The 19,755-nt window shown below is 38.0% G+C and overlaps 1 protein-coding gene across 4 annotated transcripts in view; it reads right to left on the bottom strand.

Annotated features, from left to right (window-relative positions):
* gria3a (glutamate receptor, ionotropic, AMPA 3a) overlaps positions 1-19,755 on the bottom strand; it is a 54,985-nt gene that overhangs the window by 12,785 nt on the left and 22,445 nt on the right. For all 4 annotated transcript variants that reach the window (XM_065250517.2, XM_065250518.2, XM_065250516.2 and 1 more), the window contains 7 exons: positions 19,524-19,691; positions 19,254-19,358; positions 16,973-17,080; positions 13,970-14,176; positions 12,784-13,157; positions 11,881-12,079; positions 702-949 (listed from right to left, as the gene is read on the bottom strand). In XM_065250517.2, the coding sequence (XP_065106589.1) occupies positions 702-949; positions 11,881-12,079; positions 12,784-13,157; positions 13,970-14,176; positions 16,973-17,080; positions 19,254-19,358; positions 19,524-19,691 (1,409 nt within the window). The remainder of the gene's footprint in view (positions 1-701; positions 950-11,880; positions 12,080-12,783; positions 13,158-13,969; positions 14,177-16,972; positions 17,081-19,253; positions 19,359-19,523; positions 19,692-19,755) is intronic.

Below are 19,755 nucleotides of genomic sequence, written 5' to 3'. Positions count from 1 at the left end.
CTAGTCGTCGCCTTTGTTAGGGGTCAGTACAAGAGGAGAGACCGGTTAAGCCGTGGTCAGGCCGTGGTTATTCGGTCGGCTGTTTGTTTGGTTAACTGCGTTAGCTAAACCGGGTACAGACAGAAGCGTGTGTGCAAGTGAGGTGTATGTGGTGCTGATTTTACGGACAGAAATAGAAGGAGAGGAAAGAGAGAAATGGCAGGTGAGTTATGGGATAGATGCAGGGGTAGATTTTAAGGAGAAGAAAGAGCAAATGCATGGTAGCAGGCAGTACAGCGCCAGTGCAGAGAAAATGTAACAACTACAAAAATTACAGGACAATCAGCACAGACCAAAGGACAGAAGAGAAAATGGAAACAGGGTAGGAAATCAACAGCAACAGGCATCACAATGTAAAAAACAATAAATTACAGGTTAATTGTAATTTCTGCAGAAGATAAAAACATAATAAAACATTAACATCACACATAAAACTTGAACGCACAAGACACCGTTACCTTATCGCATACCGCAAGAGAGAGAAAGAGAGAGTGAAAAACCCAAAAGTTTTAAAGGGTTTAAGGTAGAAAGAAAGTGAGAAGGATGGAAAGGCAGAAAAAACATGAAGCAGAAAGAGATGCAGAGAGAAAGAGAGAGATGGTGGAATCAGGGTAGGTGGAATACTATAACAACAGAGAAAATTGTTATATTATTCCACCCACCTTAATGCCGACCCTTTGGGCGTGGCCACGCCGTAGCCCTTGGAGTCCAGGTTCCCTCCCACCTTCATAGTGTCACATGGCTTTCTTTGCTCGATGTATTCGTTCATCGTAGACTCGAGCAGGAACGCAAACTTTCCCTTTGACTTGCGCACACGAGCCACTCCATCCGGGGTCGTTTTCACAAACACAGACGGCTCGGCAGACTTCATATATGACCACATCTTTTCGTAGACGGCGATCTTTGAACGCTGCAAGGAGAGAGGAGTTCAAATAAATTGGATGCATGGAAAGAGAGATATCTTCCACATATATTAGCTTTCACAAGCATATAATATTCAACAAATGTTGGCAAGTTTGTGTGTTATTAATTATATGGAGTGGGCAAATGGTCAAGGACCTTAAAGTAATATCAAAGACTTTCAAGCTTAGGTTTCTCAATGAACTAAATATCATAGACCCAATGTATTCGTACACCGAGCGTAAATTGTGATATGGCACATGGAGTTGGTGTATGTTTATGGCGATATTGTCTTGAAGGCCAGTGTCGGAGATATAAATTTAATGCGCAATGAGCATACAACTACAAGGACATCATTTACAGGTTGTATGCAGAGGGAAAACTATGAAAATAATCTTCAGAACCACAGTAAAATACATTTATGCATTTGGCTGAAGCTTTTATCGAAAGCGACTTACAATGCATCCAAGGTCACATTTTATAAGTAATTGAGAGTAAAATGTTTTTTTCCAAAGCCATACTTCTCAGACAATTAGGTTTAGAGAAAGTCTCTTATGTAGACCTATGTATGTACTGTATAGTACAAAAGAGTGAGAGCTCTGTACATAAATAAATATCTGTACATACAGTCACGTATGTCCTACTTACTATAATGGAATTTCCAGGAATGGCTCTTATAAGTTTGAATAATTGTTGAAGTATACTTTAAATGAGTTTGGCATTAAAAGTCCACCGTGTAGATTTTTAGCGGCATCTAGGGCTCACCCCTCCTTTTCGAAACGCATAGAAAAGCACCTGTAGGCACCATAGGACAAACTTGTCATCGTCTTAAACAACATAGTAATAAAATGCCATCTGTAAGGGTTGTGCCGATAGACAATAGTATCGTTGTCAGACATATTGCTAATAGACGGCTTTCATGACGATAGTTATTATTATCATCATCATAGTTTCACATTAACATGGGCATTGCATGCTTTTCCTTGCATGAGAGGGTTGGTGGGCCTCGACGTGCATGTGAGAAGGAATCTTTGCATCTTGGACTCCAGCTTGGACCTGAATGCCCGTGGCATGGACTCCTCCTCGCACATGAGCTTGAAATACGCGTGGCTCTGACATTTCCTTGCACTAGAGAGGTTGTTAGTAGGCTGTGAAAATGAATCGTGCAAATGCGCGTTTTTTCAAGAATGATTTTAATGAATTACAGTGAAATGCCACCACATCCAAAAGCCAGAGGGCGCTCTCGTGTAGAAACGGCATTTGTGCCACAGAGGAAGTATAATTACAAACGCTATTCCAGGAAATATTTAGAGGCATATTTATATCGCTGCTCTTCAAATTGTTTCAGGTATTTCCATGATAATAAACAGTATTTGAATGATTGTGTTTTCAGCTGATCTCCGTGTCTGGCACTAGCACTTTTAGCATAGCTTAGCACAATCCATTGAATCGGATTAGACCATTAGCATTGCGCAAAAAAATAACCAAAGAGTTTCGATATTTTTCCTATTTAAAACTTGACCCTTCTGTAGTTACATCGTGTACTAAGACCTACAGAAAATTAAAAGTTGTGATTTTCTAGGCAGATATGGCTAGGAACTATACTCTCAAACTGGTGTAATAATCAGCTGATGTAACATGGCTGCAGCAGGTTTAGTGATATTACGCACTGCCCGAAAATAGTCCCCTTGGTTACTTTCAATGGCAGGCAGGGTTTCCCGCAGCATATTTCTGTTAAGGCGGCCCGCCTAAGCTTGGAAACCCTACCGCCTTAACTAGCTCGTCCCAAAAAAAAAAAAAAACGCTGCACAAAAGGCCGTCAAATGCATCTCAGAGAATAGCGCACGCGTGCATGCGCACCACACGGCCGAAATGAGATAAGACGTGGTCCGTCATGTCTGGAGGATAGCCAGTTGATAAAACGCGTGTCCGCGAGAACTGTAAACGAACTTATGTTTTGGGTTAATTTAACCCTGTTATTGTATTAGTCTATAGTTCTTCTAATTTTAAAGTAAGTTAGCTGGTGATTTTGTTGTTTGAGCAACCTGCTAAGCTTTCACGTGCCTGTTGATTAGTTATAATTGGTGAGCGATCTTGCTTACATTATTCATGTGCATTATTTACATGCTACAATTACACTCCATTAAGATAATGTTGTGGGAAATAATCAGTTGTTACAATTTTTGCGCTATCTATCATCGTTCGCTAGACGTTCTACAACATCTGCTTTAGTTTGTGTTTATTAACCCTTTAGTTTCACTTCATCATGCAGCTATTCCCATTAGAGGTATCTGTTAAAAGCATTTAAATTCATTAATAATCTAGTATGTGTTCGTTTTTTGTCATAGTTTCTTCAAAATTAAGTTTTATTTGAGTGTTTTAAAAATAAATATTTTATTTATTTATTTTATTAAAATATTTTAATTTTCATCATGACGCATACGACCCGCCCCTTTGATTGCCACGCCCTTGGCACCGTCCACCCACCCAATCCTAACAAATTTTCTACGGGAAACCCTGATGGCAGGGGACAATTTTCGGGCACTGCGTAATATTATTACACATCCTGCAGCCATGTTACAGCAGAAAAGTCCTTGATTATTACGCCGGAATGACATTATAGTTCCTAGCCATATCTGCCTAGAAAATCGCAACTTTTAATTTTCCGTTGGTCTTAGTACACAATGTAACTACAGAAGAGTCAAGTTTTAAATAGGAAAAATATTATTTTTAGCACGATGCTAATGGTCTAATCAGATTCAATAGATTGTGCTAAGATATGCTAAAAGTGCTAGCGCCAAACCCGTAGATCAGCTGAATGGATTCAAAAACGGTAAGTATCAAATGTTTAACTTTAGAGGAGCTGGAAAATGAGCATTCAAAAAAAGTGGAATGTCCTTTAATGGGGAACGCAATGCATCGATGCATAGACCTAGTTGTTAGGCGCACAGATGATTACTTGTTCTAAGTAAAAAATGAGCAAATAAATAAATGAGTAAACTACTGCCCCACCCCCCCGATACTATCGTGCATTCGTGATCTTACAGGCTGATGATAGGGCGATCTTAAAATGGGGGATATCGGCCAACACTATAATCTATAGAACAGTTTGTCCATTTAGGGCTACTGTAGAAAAATGGCACCGACTTCAATGTAAGGGGACCCGCGGTGTATGTAGATAAAAATGGGTCATTCTAAGGTAATAAAAACAATACAGTTCATAATGTAAGGTCTTTATTAACCTCTGATAATATAGGTTTGTATTTTATATTTCCTTTCTTTCAAGAGATCTTTCTGAAAGTTACACATTGCACCTTTAAATTCAGATCTGTTTTGTAGTATATCAACAAACATATGCTACTGATATTTCCCTTATCTAGTGTAATTATAAAAATGCATAATTATTTTGGAGCATGTGCTATTGTGGCAATCTTGAACATATTGAAAATGAAAATATAGCACACACCTCAAACTAAAATTTTCACATTGAATATGCAAAGGAAAATATAGAGAATATATTGAGCTTACAGCTACAGTAAACAAATCTTTGAATGATCATATCTTGTGGATTTGAGGCCAATCAAAGCTAAAGCTTCATAAACCAAATATTTTTCTCTGTGGCCATCTCTTGCAGGAGCAGCTATATATGGCCATGTTCTCTACCGGGCAGGATATCTCTAGAGAAAACACACACCTACATTTACTAGGACAAACACACACACACTAACGCTTTTATAGGACACAGATCTACGCACATAAACCCACGTGTAAGCAGGTTTCCTTGACCTCTAAACAGCTGGTGTGTGTGTCAGTGTGTGTTACTTTTTCTGAGAGCTTTTGAGGAACAAATTAGAAATGGTTTGTAATAACTCAGACACAGCTGGGGCTGTAAAACAAATCTGCAGAAGGAATGAATTAGCTTCAGATCAATCTCCACATTACACACTTGAACTCTATTCAGTATTGCCTTTGCACAACATGAATAGGGCATTGTGTGTACATTAACTTTAAATCAAATTTTAATGCTATGGAAATTATTTAGCATTTATGAAAGGTAAAATATTTCTGCAATTTTATTTAAGGCATTTTTTTTTACCATATATTTAAGTTTTAAAATAATAATTGACATATCCCCTACAATAACAATTAGGGGTCACACAGACCCCCAAATAGCTAAAGACTCTAAAGTAGGGGTTTTCAAACTGGGGTATAGGACCCCAGAAGGTTCCAAAGGGTCCCCAGAAAATTTTAAGAGTAAAAAACACAAAGCAAAAATTGTGTAAAGTCTATGTGTGGCCAATTATTTAAGATTGTAAACAATTTGCTGTCTTTTTATCACAAACAATAATTATTTTTCTAATTACATTTATTCAGTTTAAATGTTTCTTTATAAAAAATATGGATACAAGTTGCCACCGAGTCACAAAAACGTCCTGTAAGAATTGCGTATAAAAGCGACGTAATAGCTTAATTGGCTGTTTTGTCCTTTAAGAGCCGACTTCAGCCGACATTAATTATTTCCACTTTTGTAACCGGGCCGCGCATGCTCTCTCTTTACCGGCAATCCCATTGCTGTCATTAGAGTTTCAGCATACTTCTAAAACACAATCGATCAAATAATTGCAGCGGTATGACTTCATGAATCATTTGCAAATGTACCTCGCAAATCATACATCTCAATAATACATAAAGATGTTCAACTCTGACTTTGCAAATGACTGAAAAGTAAGTCCTATGTCAATCATCATTAAAAGCATATGGGGGAGTCTCCGTGCCTCTGCGCCCAGACGCAATTCTTCTGGCATCCCTCCTCTTTCTTATCTCCTCTCAAATTGCTCCTTTTTTCTTCTGTGCAGTTCTGTGACTTGAACTTGGGGGTCGAGCTCGACCTAAGGTCAGGACAGCAAGCCAAGTTTGTTTACCGTTAATTATTAAGGTTTAATGGGCTAGCGAATTCGTGAAACAACTAAAAGTAAAAACAATCCACCAAAATATAGTTCTACACATCTACTAAAATAAAGGCATTATTATTTTACCTAATGAATGGTTATTTGATTTTACTTCTGTGTAAAACGTCATACATTTCGCAAATGTATGCTACTGTATGTGCAACACGCAAGTCTCACTGGAACAGCACCCCAGTACCCCCCCGGTCCGCGAAATATTTTTTCAAGTGGAAACCGGTTCACAGTGTAAAAAAAGTTGGGGACCCCTGCTCTAAAGCACTGGTCTTCAACAGGGGGTCCAGGGCCCCCTGGGGGTCCGTGGTGATATTACGTGAGGTCCTTCGAATATTGTTTTTGAATAAATAAGTCATCAAGCAAAAATGGAATAATAGGCTAAATATAAACATTAACTCTTTCCCCGCCATTGACGAGATATCTCGTCAATCAAGAGAAAACGCTTCCCCGCCAATGACGAGTTTTTCCGTCTTTCCGCAATACCGCTATTATCCACTAGGTGGCGCCCTTCCGCAACTTTTTAAACCCGGAAGTAAGCTGCTGCATGTCCGTTTCTGTTTTAAAGATCGCTCTGAATGGGAGTTCTATGAAAAGTCAGTCACAAAAATGGAATTATCTCTGCTTTTTGCTCAAAATGTGGTGTTTTTGCAGAAACCTACCCATATTCAAGAGCTGATTACAAAAGAACTACTTAAGGTAGGATAAAACGTTTTTTTTTTTGTTTGAAAGCAGAGGGTCTGTTCTTTCATTTGGTATATTGTATGTTTATATATTTGAAGAAGAACATTTTCTGGAAGACATTAAACTTTTGTGAAAATCATGAAAAACACTGGCGCTGGCTGGCAACTTTTTTTTAAAACGCTGGCGGTGAAAGAGTTAAAACATGATTAAAATGATGGGCATACACTTCTCACAATAAAATACATTCAGTAAAATTACAATGTTATGTAGTATGTTAACTCTTTCGCCGCCATTAAAGAGTTATCTCATCAATTAAGAGAAACCGCTTCCCTGCCAATGGCGAGTATTTACGGCTTTCCGCAATATCGCTATTAACCACTAGGTAGCAACTAATAAATCCTGGAAGTATCGCCCTAGGGCAAACAGCTAAATGTCTGTGTATGTTTTGAGTATCACTCTGAATCTGATCTCTATCAAAAGTCCTTCACAAAAATGGAATTATCTCAGCTTTTTGCTCAAAATGTGGTGTTTTTGAAAAAACCTACCCATATTTGAGAGGTGATAAAAAGAGAACTAATGAAGGTAGGATGAAACACTTTTTTGTTTGAAAGCAAGAGTGTCTGTTCTTTTATTTTATATATTGTATGTGTATAAGAACATTTTCTGGCAGGCATTAAACTTTTTTGAAAATCATGAAAAAATGCTGGCGCTGGCTGGCAACTTTTTCTTAAACGCTGGGGGCGAAAGAGTTAACAATATGTGACTGTGTATACCATTTTTAAATCTTTGGATTTACATATTTTGTTATATGGTTATGCTACAGTCTTAGTTTGATGTACTACTGGTGGTCCCTGCTCCTCCTCTCTTTCCATTAAGAGTTCCTTGTCCTTAAAATGGTTAAAGAGTTGAATTATATTCACTATTTTCTAAGGCAAAAGTCACTTCTATTACCTATGTATGATGTTTAATTGCTGCAATAAAGAACTATGAACACAAGGTGGAGACTATCTATAAAATCTCTCTCATCTCTCTCAGTCTAACCATTGTGTCAGCCTTTCTCCCGTCAATACCAAACAGATCCAGTCTGCTAAGAGATGACAACTCATGTGAAGGAGAAGAGCAAAAGGTCATCTTTTTCATGTGTTATTTCTCTTCATCTCTTTTTATTCTAAGTGACTATGTGTCATTATGTGTGTGTATATCTGCATTCACACACATTCAGTGAACGTAATCATGACATTAAGGCAAAATGACAGGATGATCTCATCAGCAGTGCTGTATCTGGGTCATCCTAAAACTGCCCCGTTTCCTGTCTGCTTAAACACACGCATTCACAAACACACAATGTCCCTCCGGCTATCTCAAATGCAAAGAGTAGCTGGCTGAGATTTAGTAAAACATTTTTGTGAAAGATGGAGGCTTCACTGAACTGCTTACAAAAGGGCTGCAGGTTTGCTGTCGGGTCTAATATACCTCGCCTTGCCGAATAAATCAGTATTAGTGTCTCTGCAGAGCCTGTATTACTTTGCGACTGGTCTGCAAGACAATCAAGTTTGAGTGTCTGCTAAAGTTCGAGTTCTAGGGGTTTTTATAGTACAGCAAACTTTTGCTCAAGACACATTTTAAATGTCTCTCTGATTTGACAGCGCCAATTCATTTTGTGAAGCGCTCCACTATACTGTATTGAGCTGCAGAGGTAAATACTGTGTGTTAGATATTGTTCAGACAGGCAGAAAGAATTTAATTATTTTGATGTATCTGACTCAAATCCTTTTAGTTTTAAAAGTAGTATCCATTTAGTCAAAAAGCCACATGAAATCCCTATGATTATAAGACCAAACCCAACCTCATCCATGTGGGGTTTAAATCAGGCTTACTTAAAAATCTGATCAATCGGATCAAATTTCATGTAGCCTTTATCTTGAGGGTTTAGCATCGAGGTAAACGTATAGACATGAGCAGAGGCTAAATTTATTTTAGTGACAGGATGGTGATTGTGCTGACACTTACATCATTCCTTTAGGGGTATTAAACATGTTTTTTGGTGTATTGATTACCACAGTGCATTTAACCATGGTTTAACTATAGAACTTTTAGGCCCAAATAGTGCATCCATTTACATTTACATTTAGTCATTTAGCAGACACTTTTGTTCAAAGCGACTTACAAGTGAGGTAAACAATAGAAGCAATTATAGCAACACAAGAACAGCAATACATAAGTGCACTGGAAATAGTCCAACACAGTATACATAGGGATTGTTAGTAATTTTTTTCATCCTTCCTTCAAAGAAGTTTTATAGCCAGAGAGTTTGGTGTAGGACGTAGTATATGATGTGTAGTGACGAGCGCAGAGACAAAGAGGAGAGACTAAAACAACACCAGTCATAAATAAGAAGTCTAAACCAAAGATTTTAAAGAACTGGCAGAGGATTTCGATATATGACAAGAGGATATTGAGTTATCCCTATCTGTAGCTAAAAAAAAACTGACAATGCACGGTTCTTGCAAGAGTCTATTCTCACCGGATCTTTCTAACAAAATTACATCGATTACCCTTAGAAGGCCTTTATTAACACACTGGAGCCATGTGGATTACTTCTGTAAAGGATGGATGCACTTTATTGGGCTTGAAAGTCGTGGACCCTGTTTTCTACAGTTTTATTTTTTTCTAAAATAACTTAAATTGTGTAAATATATAAATAATACATATGACTTAAAATATGTATCTTGGATGGCTTAAGGGTGAATAATGGTGTCAGGATCCGTCAAAATCATGTGTTTAATTATATCTAGTCTTTGTGTTCGGGGTCCTGGCAGTACCATGTTCTATGTGGGAAATGTGTGGTTTTAGTATTGAATTATTCTGACCACGCATTTCCCGGGTCTCGTCACTTTTTCCCCGATCCCTTACTTGTAATTATTTCCAGGTGTATGTAATTTACTTTGTCCCTATTTATTGTCCTTGCGTTTGCTGTTCTGTGCTCGTGCGTCTTGTTGTATCCGTGTTGCTATCCTTGTCGTGTTCCTGTCTAAGCATTTGTGAGTATTTATAATATCTAGTCTAGTCTGTTATATGTAGTGTGAAGTTTATTGTTAGTTTAATGTTAGTTTAGTGTTTCCCTCATCCTGTCTTGTTTTGCCCCCTCGTGGGTTTTGTTCTGTTATTAAATCACTTATTGTTCATCTGCATCTGGGTTCATTTTCTTGTTAATTCCTCACAAACGGGACATACCATGAAAATCTGACCTTTTCCATGTTTAAGTGCTCTAACTGATTGCTTCTATCAATCTAGAAAACATGAAAAAGATCAACCCAGTAACTTAAATTTTGGTAAACCATTCTTTGCAAGCATGTGAAAATAAGTCATTGAAATGTGGCTCCCCTTGATCTTATTATAATAATACCGCACCTTAACTCTTTCACCGACAGCGTTTTTAAAAAAAAGTTGCCAGCCAGCGCCAGCGTTTTTCATGATTTTCACAAAAGTTTAATATCTTCCAGAAAATGTTCTTCTTCAAATATATAAACATACAATATACCAAATGACCCTCTGCTTTCAAACAAAAAAAACCGTTTCATCCTACCTTCAGTAGTTCTTTTGTAATCAGCTTTTGGATATGGGTAGGTTTCTGCAAAAACACCACATTTTGAGCAAAATGCAGAGATAATTCCATTTTTGTGACGGACTTTTCATAGAGATCCCATTCAGAGCGATCTTTAAAACAGACACGGACATGCAGCAGCTTGCCATAGGGCAATACTTCCGGGTTTAAAAAGTTCGGAAAGTATTGCGGAAAGACGGAAAAACTCGTCATTGGCGGGGAAGCGTTATCTCTTGATTAAGTTAATCTGCACTATCGAACCATGGCACTGCCATCTAGTGCAGAGAGAAAGTAAGAGAGAGAAAAATAATTGACAGCACAACTGAGTTTCAATTTCAACAAACCGCCATTATTGTGATCAGTGTTTGCATTTCACCAGCTCATTTGCATTTTAAAGGACACTTCCAAAATGGCAAATTTTTGCTCTTTCCTACAAAGTGCCAATTTTAACATGTTATAATAAATGATCTGTGGGGTATATTTTGAGCTTTTTTGGACAACAAAGACTTATTTTACATCTTAAAAAAGTGAAATGTCATTTTTTTGCTAAACTATCGCTTTAAAGGCACACCATGGAACTTTTTGGCCACTAGGGGGTGCTAGACATGTATTTTTCACGTCTAGTGCCCCTAGAGGCCACAAGCGCCGCAGCACTGTCGCAAAGGAATAGAAGACAACTCTTTAGGTCACAAAGTGTGCCTTCCAGCGTGTCATGTGTCATATAATATAATTTCATGGGTGTTATTTTCATCAAACGCCAAAAAAATCGCGTAGCTCACAATTACAAGCCAGTTGTAACAGTGGTCGCTTGGTTAAAGTTTATTTTAAAAAAAATATTGCCCTAAAGGGTAATCGAACCAGGATCACCCGTGTCGAAGGTCCATGACGCCACCACGGCGCCACAATGTCACGTGATATAAGTCTCTCTCTAAACTCTCCAAGTAGCCTCCAGTAAAACAGGATTTATACATGCAAGCAATATAACATTACTTACTAGTACAAAAACATGAGGGCCAAGTCAGCATTGGTCAGAAACCTCTCCTCCTTCTTTAGTTCACGCCAGTGAGCGAACGCTGGCCCAATACAGTATAATTCCTGTATGATGGCGGCGCTACCGGAAAGTATTTATTTTCGTTAATAAAGTTTTAAATATGGATATTTCTATAACAACACCGCGCGGATTACCCTCAGAAGACCTTTGTTTATCATCCTGGAGCCATTTGGATTTATTTTGTGAAGGATGGATGCACTTTTTTTGGACTTGAAGGTCGTGGACCCCGTAACATTACATTTAATCAACTGAAAGATCTAAAACATTTTCTAAAATATCCGAAAATGTGTTTGTCTGAAAAACGATGGACATATGCAACTCGGACAGCTTGGGGGTGAGTAAATCATGGGTTTAATATCCTTTTTGGCCGAACTATCCCTTTAATTTAAAAAATACTTGAGTTCTCTGAACTACAAGTAAAATCATGGTTAATTTCAAGTAAGGGTCACAATACCGCAACCGATGAATATACAATTATTATTAACTACACTAAATAAACAAATCAGATTTCATCATTTACAAAATGAGAGTGCAGACGGGCACTTTGAAAAATACCTCCCCATTTGGATTTTTTTTACCTACTATCAATAACCAGGACTTTGTACTGTAAATGACATTAAACAAAATATCTGCTGCTGACTCACCCTGAAAAACTCTTTGGTGGAGCCGGAGTCCAGGGTTCCATAGGCGATTTCGGTCTGCTTGGCCAGGTCTTCCGCACTCTCTATAGGCGACACCATTCTTTCCACAGTCAGGAAAGCGGCCAGATTTGCAGTGTAGGATGAAATGATGATTAGAGTGAAGAACCACCAAACACCTCCAACTATACGCCCAGACAAAGACCTAAGAGAGAGAGAGAGAGAGCAGGAGAGCGAACAAATCCCCTCAAATAGATCAGTAAGGTGAAAGGTTAACAATTACCACAGATGTCTCAAAAGCGATAACGGCCTACAAAAAAGATGCAAGACTTCAAAGAACAGCCGGGCAAATGTGTCTCATAAGAGACAGCAGAAGGATAAAGATGAGAGGGTCACGTAGACCACAACAAGAACGAAGGCAGCGGATGTATAAGTGAAAAATGAATGTATGGATGAATGAATGAATGATGAAAGATCATCTTGTTGAATGAGTGACGAGGGCTGACACTCCTCCACTGAAACAGTTTATAAACACCAAACTGCTGACGGTAAAATAGAGACATGCAGCAAGAACACGGTAGCCCTCCAAGATACAGAGAGAGAGAGAGAGTCAGAAAGAGAGACAATCTGTACATTTTACAGTCAACACATGGTGAATATAAATTATTTTAGTTGTTGCCCTGTATCACTTAAAGCACACCGTGCGCCGAAAGAAAGAAGGGATAAAGACAGTAACTCTTGACTGTGAGTGAATGATGAAGAATGTGATGTGATGATAAAAAAGTGACACGCCCCAAATAGAATAACATATATGCACCATGAAAGACAAAACCACCATAAAATGCAAAGATGAGGGGAGAGGTAAAGACTAGGATGGAGGCGTAAAGACGGGCTAAATAATGCACCAACCTTGGTGAGATATCGCATCCTTGCTGCATGAAAGCTCCAAGTGAGAACCAGAGACTGTTAAAGATGCCGAAGTCGTTGGGCGGGTCGGGCGGCGTCTGCGGATCCTTCACTTCTTCGTTTTCATCTAGGTGCCATTCGTATGGACTAAAACGACTCACCAGGAAAAGGACCACACTGACACCAATGTATGCGAACACGATACACATCCAGATCTCATAGGCCAGCGGGTCCAGGAATGAGAAGACTCCAGGTTTAGACTTCTGTGGCTTCTTGATCATGATGGAAATGCCCAGACTCATGAATGGCTTGGAGAAATCTATCACCTCCTCCCGTACTAGGGTTATCGTGAGGGGAGCCACCGCTATATCTGCTCTCTGGAAACAACATTGAAATAAATCTTTGTAGCAAATGGTAAAAAGACAACTAATCTGAAAATGTTAGTAAATGGAATGGCTTTACGACAAAATAAAAATGCTTTTTCAAATTAAAGGGAAAATCTGACTTTTTATTTTGCATCTTTAAGTGCTGTAATTGTGTCCCCAGTGCTTCTATCAAACTAAATGTGAAAAAGATTAACCCAGTAACTTAGTTTTGGTAAACCATTCTCTACAAGCATGTGAAAAAATATATCATTAAAATTTGTCTCCCCTTGTGATGTCAGACGTGGATAATACTGCCCCTTAATCTGCACTATCCATCCACGGAACTGCCATTTAGTGCAGAGATCAGCTCATTTGCATTTTAACCTGTTAACTGGTGCTGTCCCTAAGAATGTAGTTTTCATAATTCAAAACATTTAAGCAGTAATAATAATGCAGTAACTGTAATTTAATCATTTGTGACAAGAGTATGCAGCAAACCTCACAGCAAACCTCAGTTTTTTGATAATTTTATGTATTAAAAAGAATGCATGTGCATGTATAAAGACAAGAGTAAATGTAAGATATTGAAATGGAGCGTTATAAAATTTAAAAACACTGACCACGACCAAAGACTTGGGTGAGGTCAGCAACACAATGAGACTGGAAATTCATTCATTTTAAAATCACATTGTGTCAAAAAAAAATGTTTTTCTTGACTTTTATTTTGACAGGGAGATCAGTGATTTTATATGAAGTCTTCAAAGTGGTGCCAGCTTCACATTGTTACCCCTGTAGTATCCCAACCTCCCCCTCCCATAACTCACCCCATACACCAACTCTCCCACCATGCCATTCCAGGTCTTGGTCTCGGGGTCACGCGCTCCATACTTTCCATCGGCCACAATGGACAGTTTGTACTTTATGCCCACGTGCTTGGCGATTTCTGATGCCAAGTCTACACAGTAGCCCTCATACCGATCATTCCCTTCCAACTGCATATAATTCCTCTTGTACATTACATATGGAGCTTCCTGTTAACCAAATCAGACGAGGTTCAGCTGGCTTTCAGACTCACACACATATAGACAAACAACATTTTTCAAAAAGATCTTTCTATTTGTAACTACTGTATGCTGTCTTTCTCTCTTACAGACATAGACACACACACACCAGTTTCACATAAACATGCATAATAAGTCTCAAGGCTAGGCCGTCTGTAGAAGCTTAAAGCCACAATATGTAGATTTCACCACTAGAGGTCACTATTTTACAATAACACAATAACAAAGACGAAGCATAAAGTCATTATGAAGGAGACTGGAATTCGCTAATCATAGTAATCATGTTCATGGATGAGGTAATGAATTAATGTTTTATTATTATATGTTTGATCAAATTATTTCATATTGAATTAGCTACAAGGCACAACAGCTGTGTGTTAGATGCTATATAAACTCCACTTCCTTGTGTTGCCATAGGTTTCTACAACCAGAAACTGTGGATAGTGCGGATATTAAGCAACTTAAAGGGGAACAATTAAAGGGACACAAGGGACGAGCCTGTATTAAAAACAGGAATTTCTCTGGATTTACAAATCCTTGGGAACTTTTAAGATAATGTAAGTACACAACTGCGAGTGTTTTTTTTTGGATTTTTTATTACAAAAATCTTACATATTGTGATTTAATCTGAATTTAAACTCGGTTACCGATTTAAATTCTGGACTCAGTGTGAACTCTAGATTCTTAAAGTGGAGTAAGAAAATTAGATAAGTGTCCTTGCAGGTATTACTAAATTTGCTAGTCTAAAGAAAGCACAGATGGGGGGGTGTTGGGAGACTCAGTTTTGTCACTCACATGTACAGTGCATGCAGGAGAAGTGCCAAAAGAGGAGCAGAGGTTTTCTCACATCTGTTGAACTTTATATCAAGCTCATCGTCAAAAGTTAGCATAATTCTAAGACATCCCTCCTAATATTCTGCTGTAATATTGTCAGTTCAAACTAAACTATTAAAAAAGCAGTAGCTTTAGTCTGAAAAGCACTAGATCGAACTTAGTTTTAATATAACTTATCCACATGTCTGATTCAAGTATCTTTCATCTTTTTCTTAAAATGGTTAATATGGGCTGTCAAAATCGTTTCACACACAGACTTTCTGAATGTTCCAATAGTTTTCCTACATAAATATATATATAGCTATATACAACATGTGATTAAAATTTAAATTGGATCTGTTTATATGTAAGATTTATATATACAAGCATATCTCCTAAATATTTACAGAACAAATTATTCTTACACTCCATTAACCAATCAACCTTATTTGCTACTAACACTTTCTGAATCTACCTATGAGGTCATCGTAGGCAGAGTCAGACATGGGCCGTCATCTCCTTTAAATGTAACATATGGCGAACCTTATGGTACATTTAAATATGACTTTCTTCTGTAATTTTTAACTCTAACTATTTTTGTTTGCTATTCCTACATTTTATTTTCTTCAATATGCTTATCATTTGGTTTCAAGGACCTTCCAGTGATATTTTTTTTAATGATTTATTACACTATCCAGCCTAAACGCAATATGCAATAATCTAGCACCTCTCCTCTGTAACTACAATAACTAGCGTTGACATCAACTATAAAGTTGTGTTTCTTTTGAGCTTGCTGCAGTTTTACATTTTAAATGTGGGAGCCATTTAAATTCAAAAGGATTTGGATTGGCTATCAATGTTTTATGATTCATCATCTTTTAAAGTGATCCTAACGACATTATGTGGTGTCAGCTCGCTATTCTATTAAATTTTGATTGGATTAATCTTTACAGTTATTGTTCATAGCTTTAAACATTGGCTGCATAAACCTTTATGTTTGTTAAGGTAATATCTCCAGCAGGCAAAATATTTCAATGTGCCTTATATTTAACTTTGATAAAAGTCAAATATGTCCACGGTTTTGCCAAACTGACGTTTTGTTTGACATTTACTAGATATCTATTTTCAAATTAGAGTCGCTAACATATAACTGAGTTTTATTACTATAGCAAGTCGACATAAACACTATCATAAAATTACCATTAACATGTTATGAATTAATCAGTAGTTTTATTTATGCTTTTGTCAAATCAACCAATTAAATCGCAGACCAGTATAAAAGCCACTGATTTAATTGCTCTTTGCATCTTCAGCTTTCCTAACATTATCTATTATCTCTATTAGTAAAAGCGTCATGCGCACCAGCGCTTCTTTGGTCCACTTCCTCTCACATTTATCACTTCACCGACTCCCTGCTGCTATTAGAAGGGACAATTTAGTCATTGTTTAGAGAGCTAAATGAGAAGTGTCTGCACCATTGCGGCTCTCTCTCAGATTGGGCAGCTGGAAATTAAAAACAGGTAATGCAGAGGACACTCAGATGCTTACTTTCTTTTCTGACGCTCGATATTTTATACCGCGTTATAGCCGTTTCAGTCGCACGTGTATCTTTGCATCATCTGAGGCGGTTTTATACTTACGTTTGGTGAAGTGTAAGAAGAACAGAGGTAGAGAGAGGGAAAGTCTAACCTATTTCTTACCAAAGCCAGTATTGTGATGTCACTGCTACAACAGGCCACCGGAATGGAAGTGAAAATGCTTTGGCACTCACACGGATACAGTTCAAACACTCTTCTGTGATCGACTGTTTCAACATGTAGTGAGTGAGTGCAAAGCAACTCAAATGGCAAAAACGTTCTGCCCACCCAGGATGCAATGCAATTGTGACACTAAGCCTGAGAGGGCAGAAGGATCATAGTTCGGCATATTTCAAAGCAACTTTAGATAGTGTACCATAATAGTAGTGACCACAATGGTTCTGTTATCCACAGAGGAGGATTCGTTGGTAACCTGCTGCTCCACTATATAAACAAATTTCTCATATTCATTCCAGTAGCCAATCTGCAAGACAAAAACAACAACAGTATTAACAACAACTTAAACCAAAAGAAATGCAGAAAGTGACAAAGACGTGATCGACAAACATTACATAATCCTTAAATATCCTGGCATAGTATATCATTACATAGTAACTAGTAAGTACATTTCTGGTCTTTGAGATGAGACAATCATGCAAGTTAGCATGTTTTTAGCAAAGCTAGAGATTTAAAGTGACTCCTGTGTGTCAGTTTTCTGTGAATTTATCAATACTGTCATTACATTATACATGTATTTGGGCTGTCACCAGTGGGGGGCAGTATGTGCACAAAGGGTACTAATAGGTGTTTCTTTCACGTAGAAGTGAGTCTTGATGGTGGGAAACATACACACGCTCTTTTCCCAGCCAGCACCAGCATTTTTTATGATTTTAACAAAAGTTGAATGCCTTCCACAAAACATTCTTTTTTAAAGGGGACAGAGAATGAAAAACCATTTTTACCTTGTCTTTGTTGAATAATGGTAGGCTACCCGCATTCATGAACATACAAAAAGTGCTAAACATGCTAAACATCTCAGTCTCATAGAAATTCCTCTTTTAGAAATGTCAGCCAGAAAACGGCCCAATCTGAAACACTGATGCTTATGACATCACAGGCATCTAACTGCCCCTCCACTTTAAAATAATTGGCTAAATTTTTTGAGTGGCAGCAAAGTCAGCCAATCAGTAATGAGATTGTAAGTTGAGCCATTAGGGGGAGCCAAATAGGTGCAAAACCACTTGTTTAAAATCCCCCACCCTAATAGAGCTATCTGAGAGAGGTTTTTAGGAAGCTTTTAAGGCATTACAGACCCAAACAAATAATTTTTTGTCTACATGTCACATCACAGAACAAGGATAAATACCATGTTTAATCATTCTATGTCACTTTTAAATATATAAACATACAATGTATAAAATAAAAGAACAGACCCTCTGCTTTCAAACAAAAAACATTTCATCCTTTCTTTGTTTTCTTTTATCTCCTCCCAAATATGGGTAGGTTTCTTAAAAAATTAAAAAAGCTGAGATAATTTCATTTTTCGAAATAACTTGTTAGAGGATCAGATTCAAAACGGTGATCAAAACATACACAGACTTTTTACTGTTTTTGGATCAGTGAATGCTTCATTGCTTTATAAGTAAGAGTGTCACCTTGAGGATAATAGCGGAAATATGGATTGCCGGAAAACTAAATTTGTCAACTTAATTGACTAAATAACTCGTCAATGGTGGGGAAAGAGTTAAGGAAGTCACGTCACTCCTCTGCAATTTTTGCAGTGCCTCCAGGTCTTGTTAGAAGAACAAGACAAACAAGACCTGTTGATTTTGCGCATGCGCAAAGACCCTCTTCCCAGAGGATTCCGATTGACGATTGGCTCTTTATACTGGGAGGCAGGACTAGAGCGGCCATTCTGACCGTTGCAATCTCCCCCATTCATATCAATACCAGTGAGGCATCTTGTTAATATTAAATATCTTTGGTTGTACCCTGTATCCAAGTCAACAGCATGGAAGAATGGTTGCCCGCCATCTTGAATGGGTCGCCAATGTATCCCCAACTACAATAATCATTAACTCCACATACTTTACCTGATTTTCACACGGTTTGGTTACACGTAAATAACGTTAGTTACGATGACATTATATTATAAATGGTAAAGTAACCAATTATTGTTCAATCTTACTTGTTAAAGGAAATCCCATGCGATCTGGTATAAATACTGCACCGGTTATTAGGGCTGGGTATTGGCAAGGGCCTCACGATATAATACAATACATTGTATGTTGCAATACTTTTTTCAAAAATGTAAAAAAATAGCTTTTTTTAAGCCAAAATGCTTCCGCACGTCGGCTTTGAAAGCTGAAATTTAAAAATATCAATAGTAGAGATTGAAATATAGATACACTATCATGGAAAAATGTATCACGATAGTTAGCTGTATCGATATTTTTTCACAGCCCTACCGGTTATTGCAACCATAAGTTGCACAATATACAGGCATAGTTGCTTGCTCTTGATTGACTCCAGTGCTAGCGTAGAGTGAGGAGACCCAACCAATAAGGCGGCGATGCTGGATTATGTTCCAGTACGTCATGAGGCGTCTACATATTTAATGTCTATGGCTGTAACACTGTCCTCCTAGACCCACTAACCTTTCTTGGTCCACCATGTTTCATCTCATAAACATCAATGGTGTAATTTAATCGCCGCCCGAACGAATCAAACTGAATATTTCCTGTCATACCCTGAACCTGTACCTGCAGGATAAAAACACACAGGAGCAACAGTAACACCCACAAAATAACAACAAATAAAATCATTACATCTATATACCAACAACAATGCACATTCACTGCCAATAAATAATCTAAATATTCTGTTAATATCTGGGTGGATGAGGGCCTTTTGTGGACCTCTCCTACCATTTTGAGAGCTCTCTCAATGTCGATTCCCTGGCTCCAAGGAACAGCCGGATTGGCGAGGCAATCGCCCGCGCTCCCTCGGCGGGAAATATCTACACGCTGACGTCTCAAATATCGAAATGCCTCAACTATTACCAGGATGGCATCGTGAGTCAGGGCAGAGGTGTACTAAACATTAAAAAACAAACATTAGTACACAAACAAAACCACGCCGGAAAGCTGCACAATGCGC

Source organism: Paramisgurnus dabryanus, chromosome 5 (genome assembly GCF_030506205.2).
Source record: "Paramisgurnus dabryanus chromosome 5, PD_genome_1.1, whole genome shotgun sequence".
Classification (NCBI taxonomy): domain Eukaryota; kingdom Metazoa; phylum Chordata; class Actinopteri; order Cypriniformes; family Cobitidae; genus Paramisgurnus; species Paramisgurnus dabryanus.
Note: the sequence above shows the minus strand (reverse complement) of the source record. Positions and strands in the feature narration are given on the sequence as shown.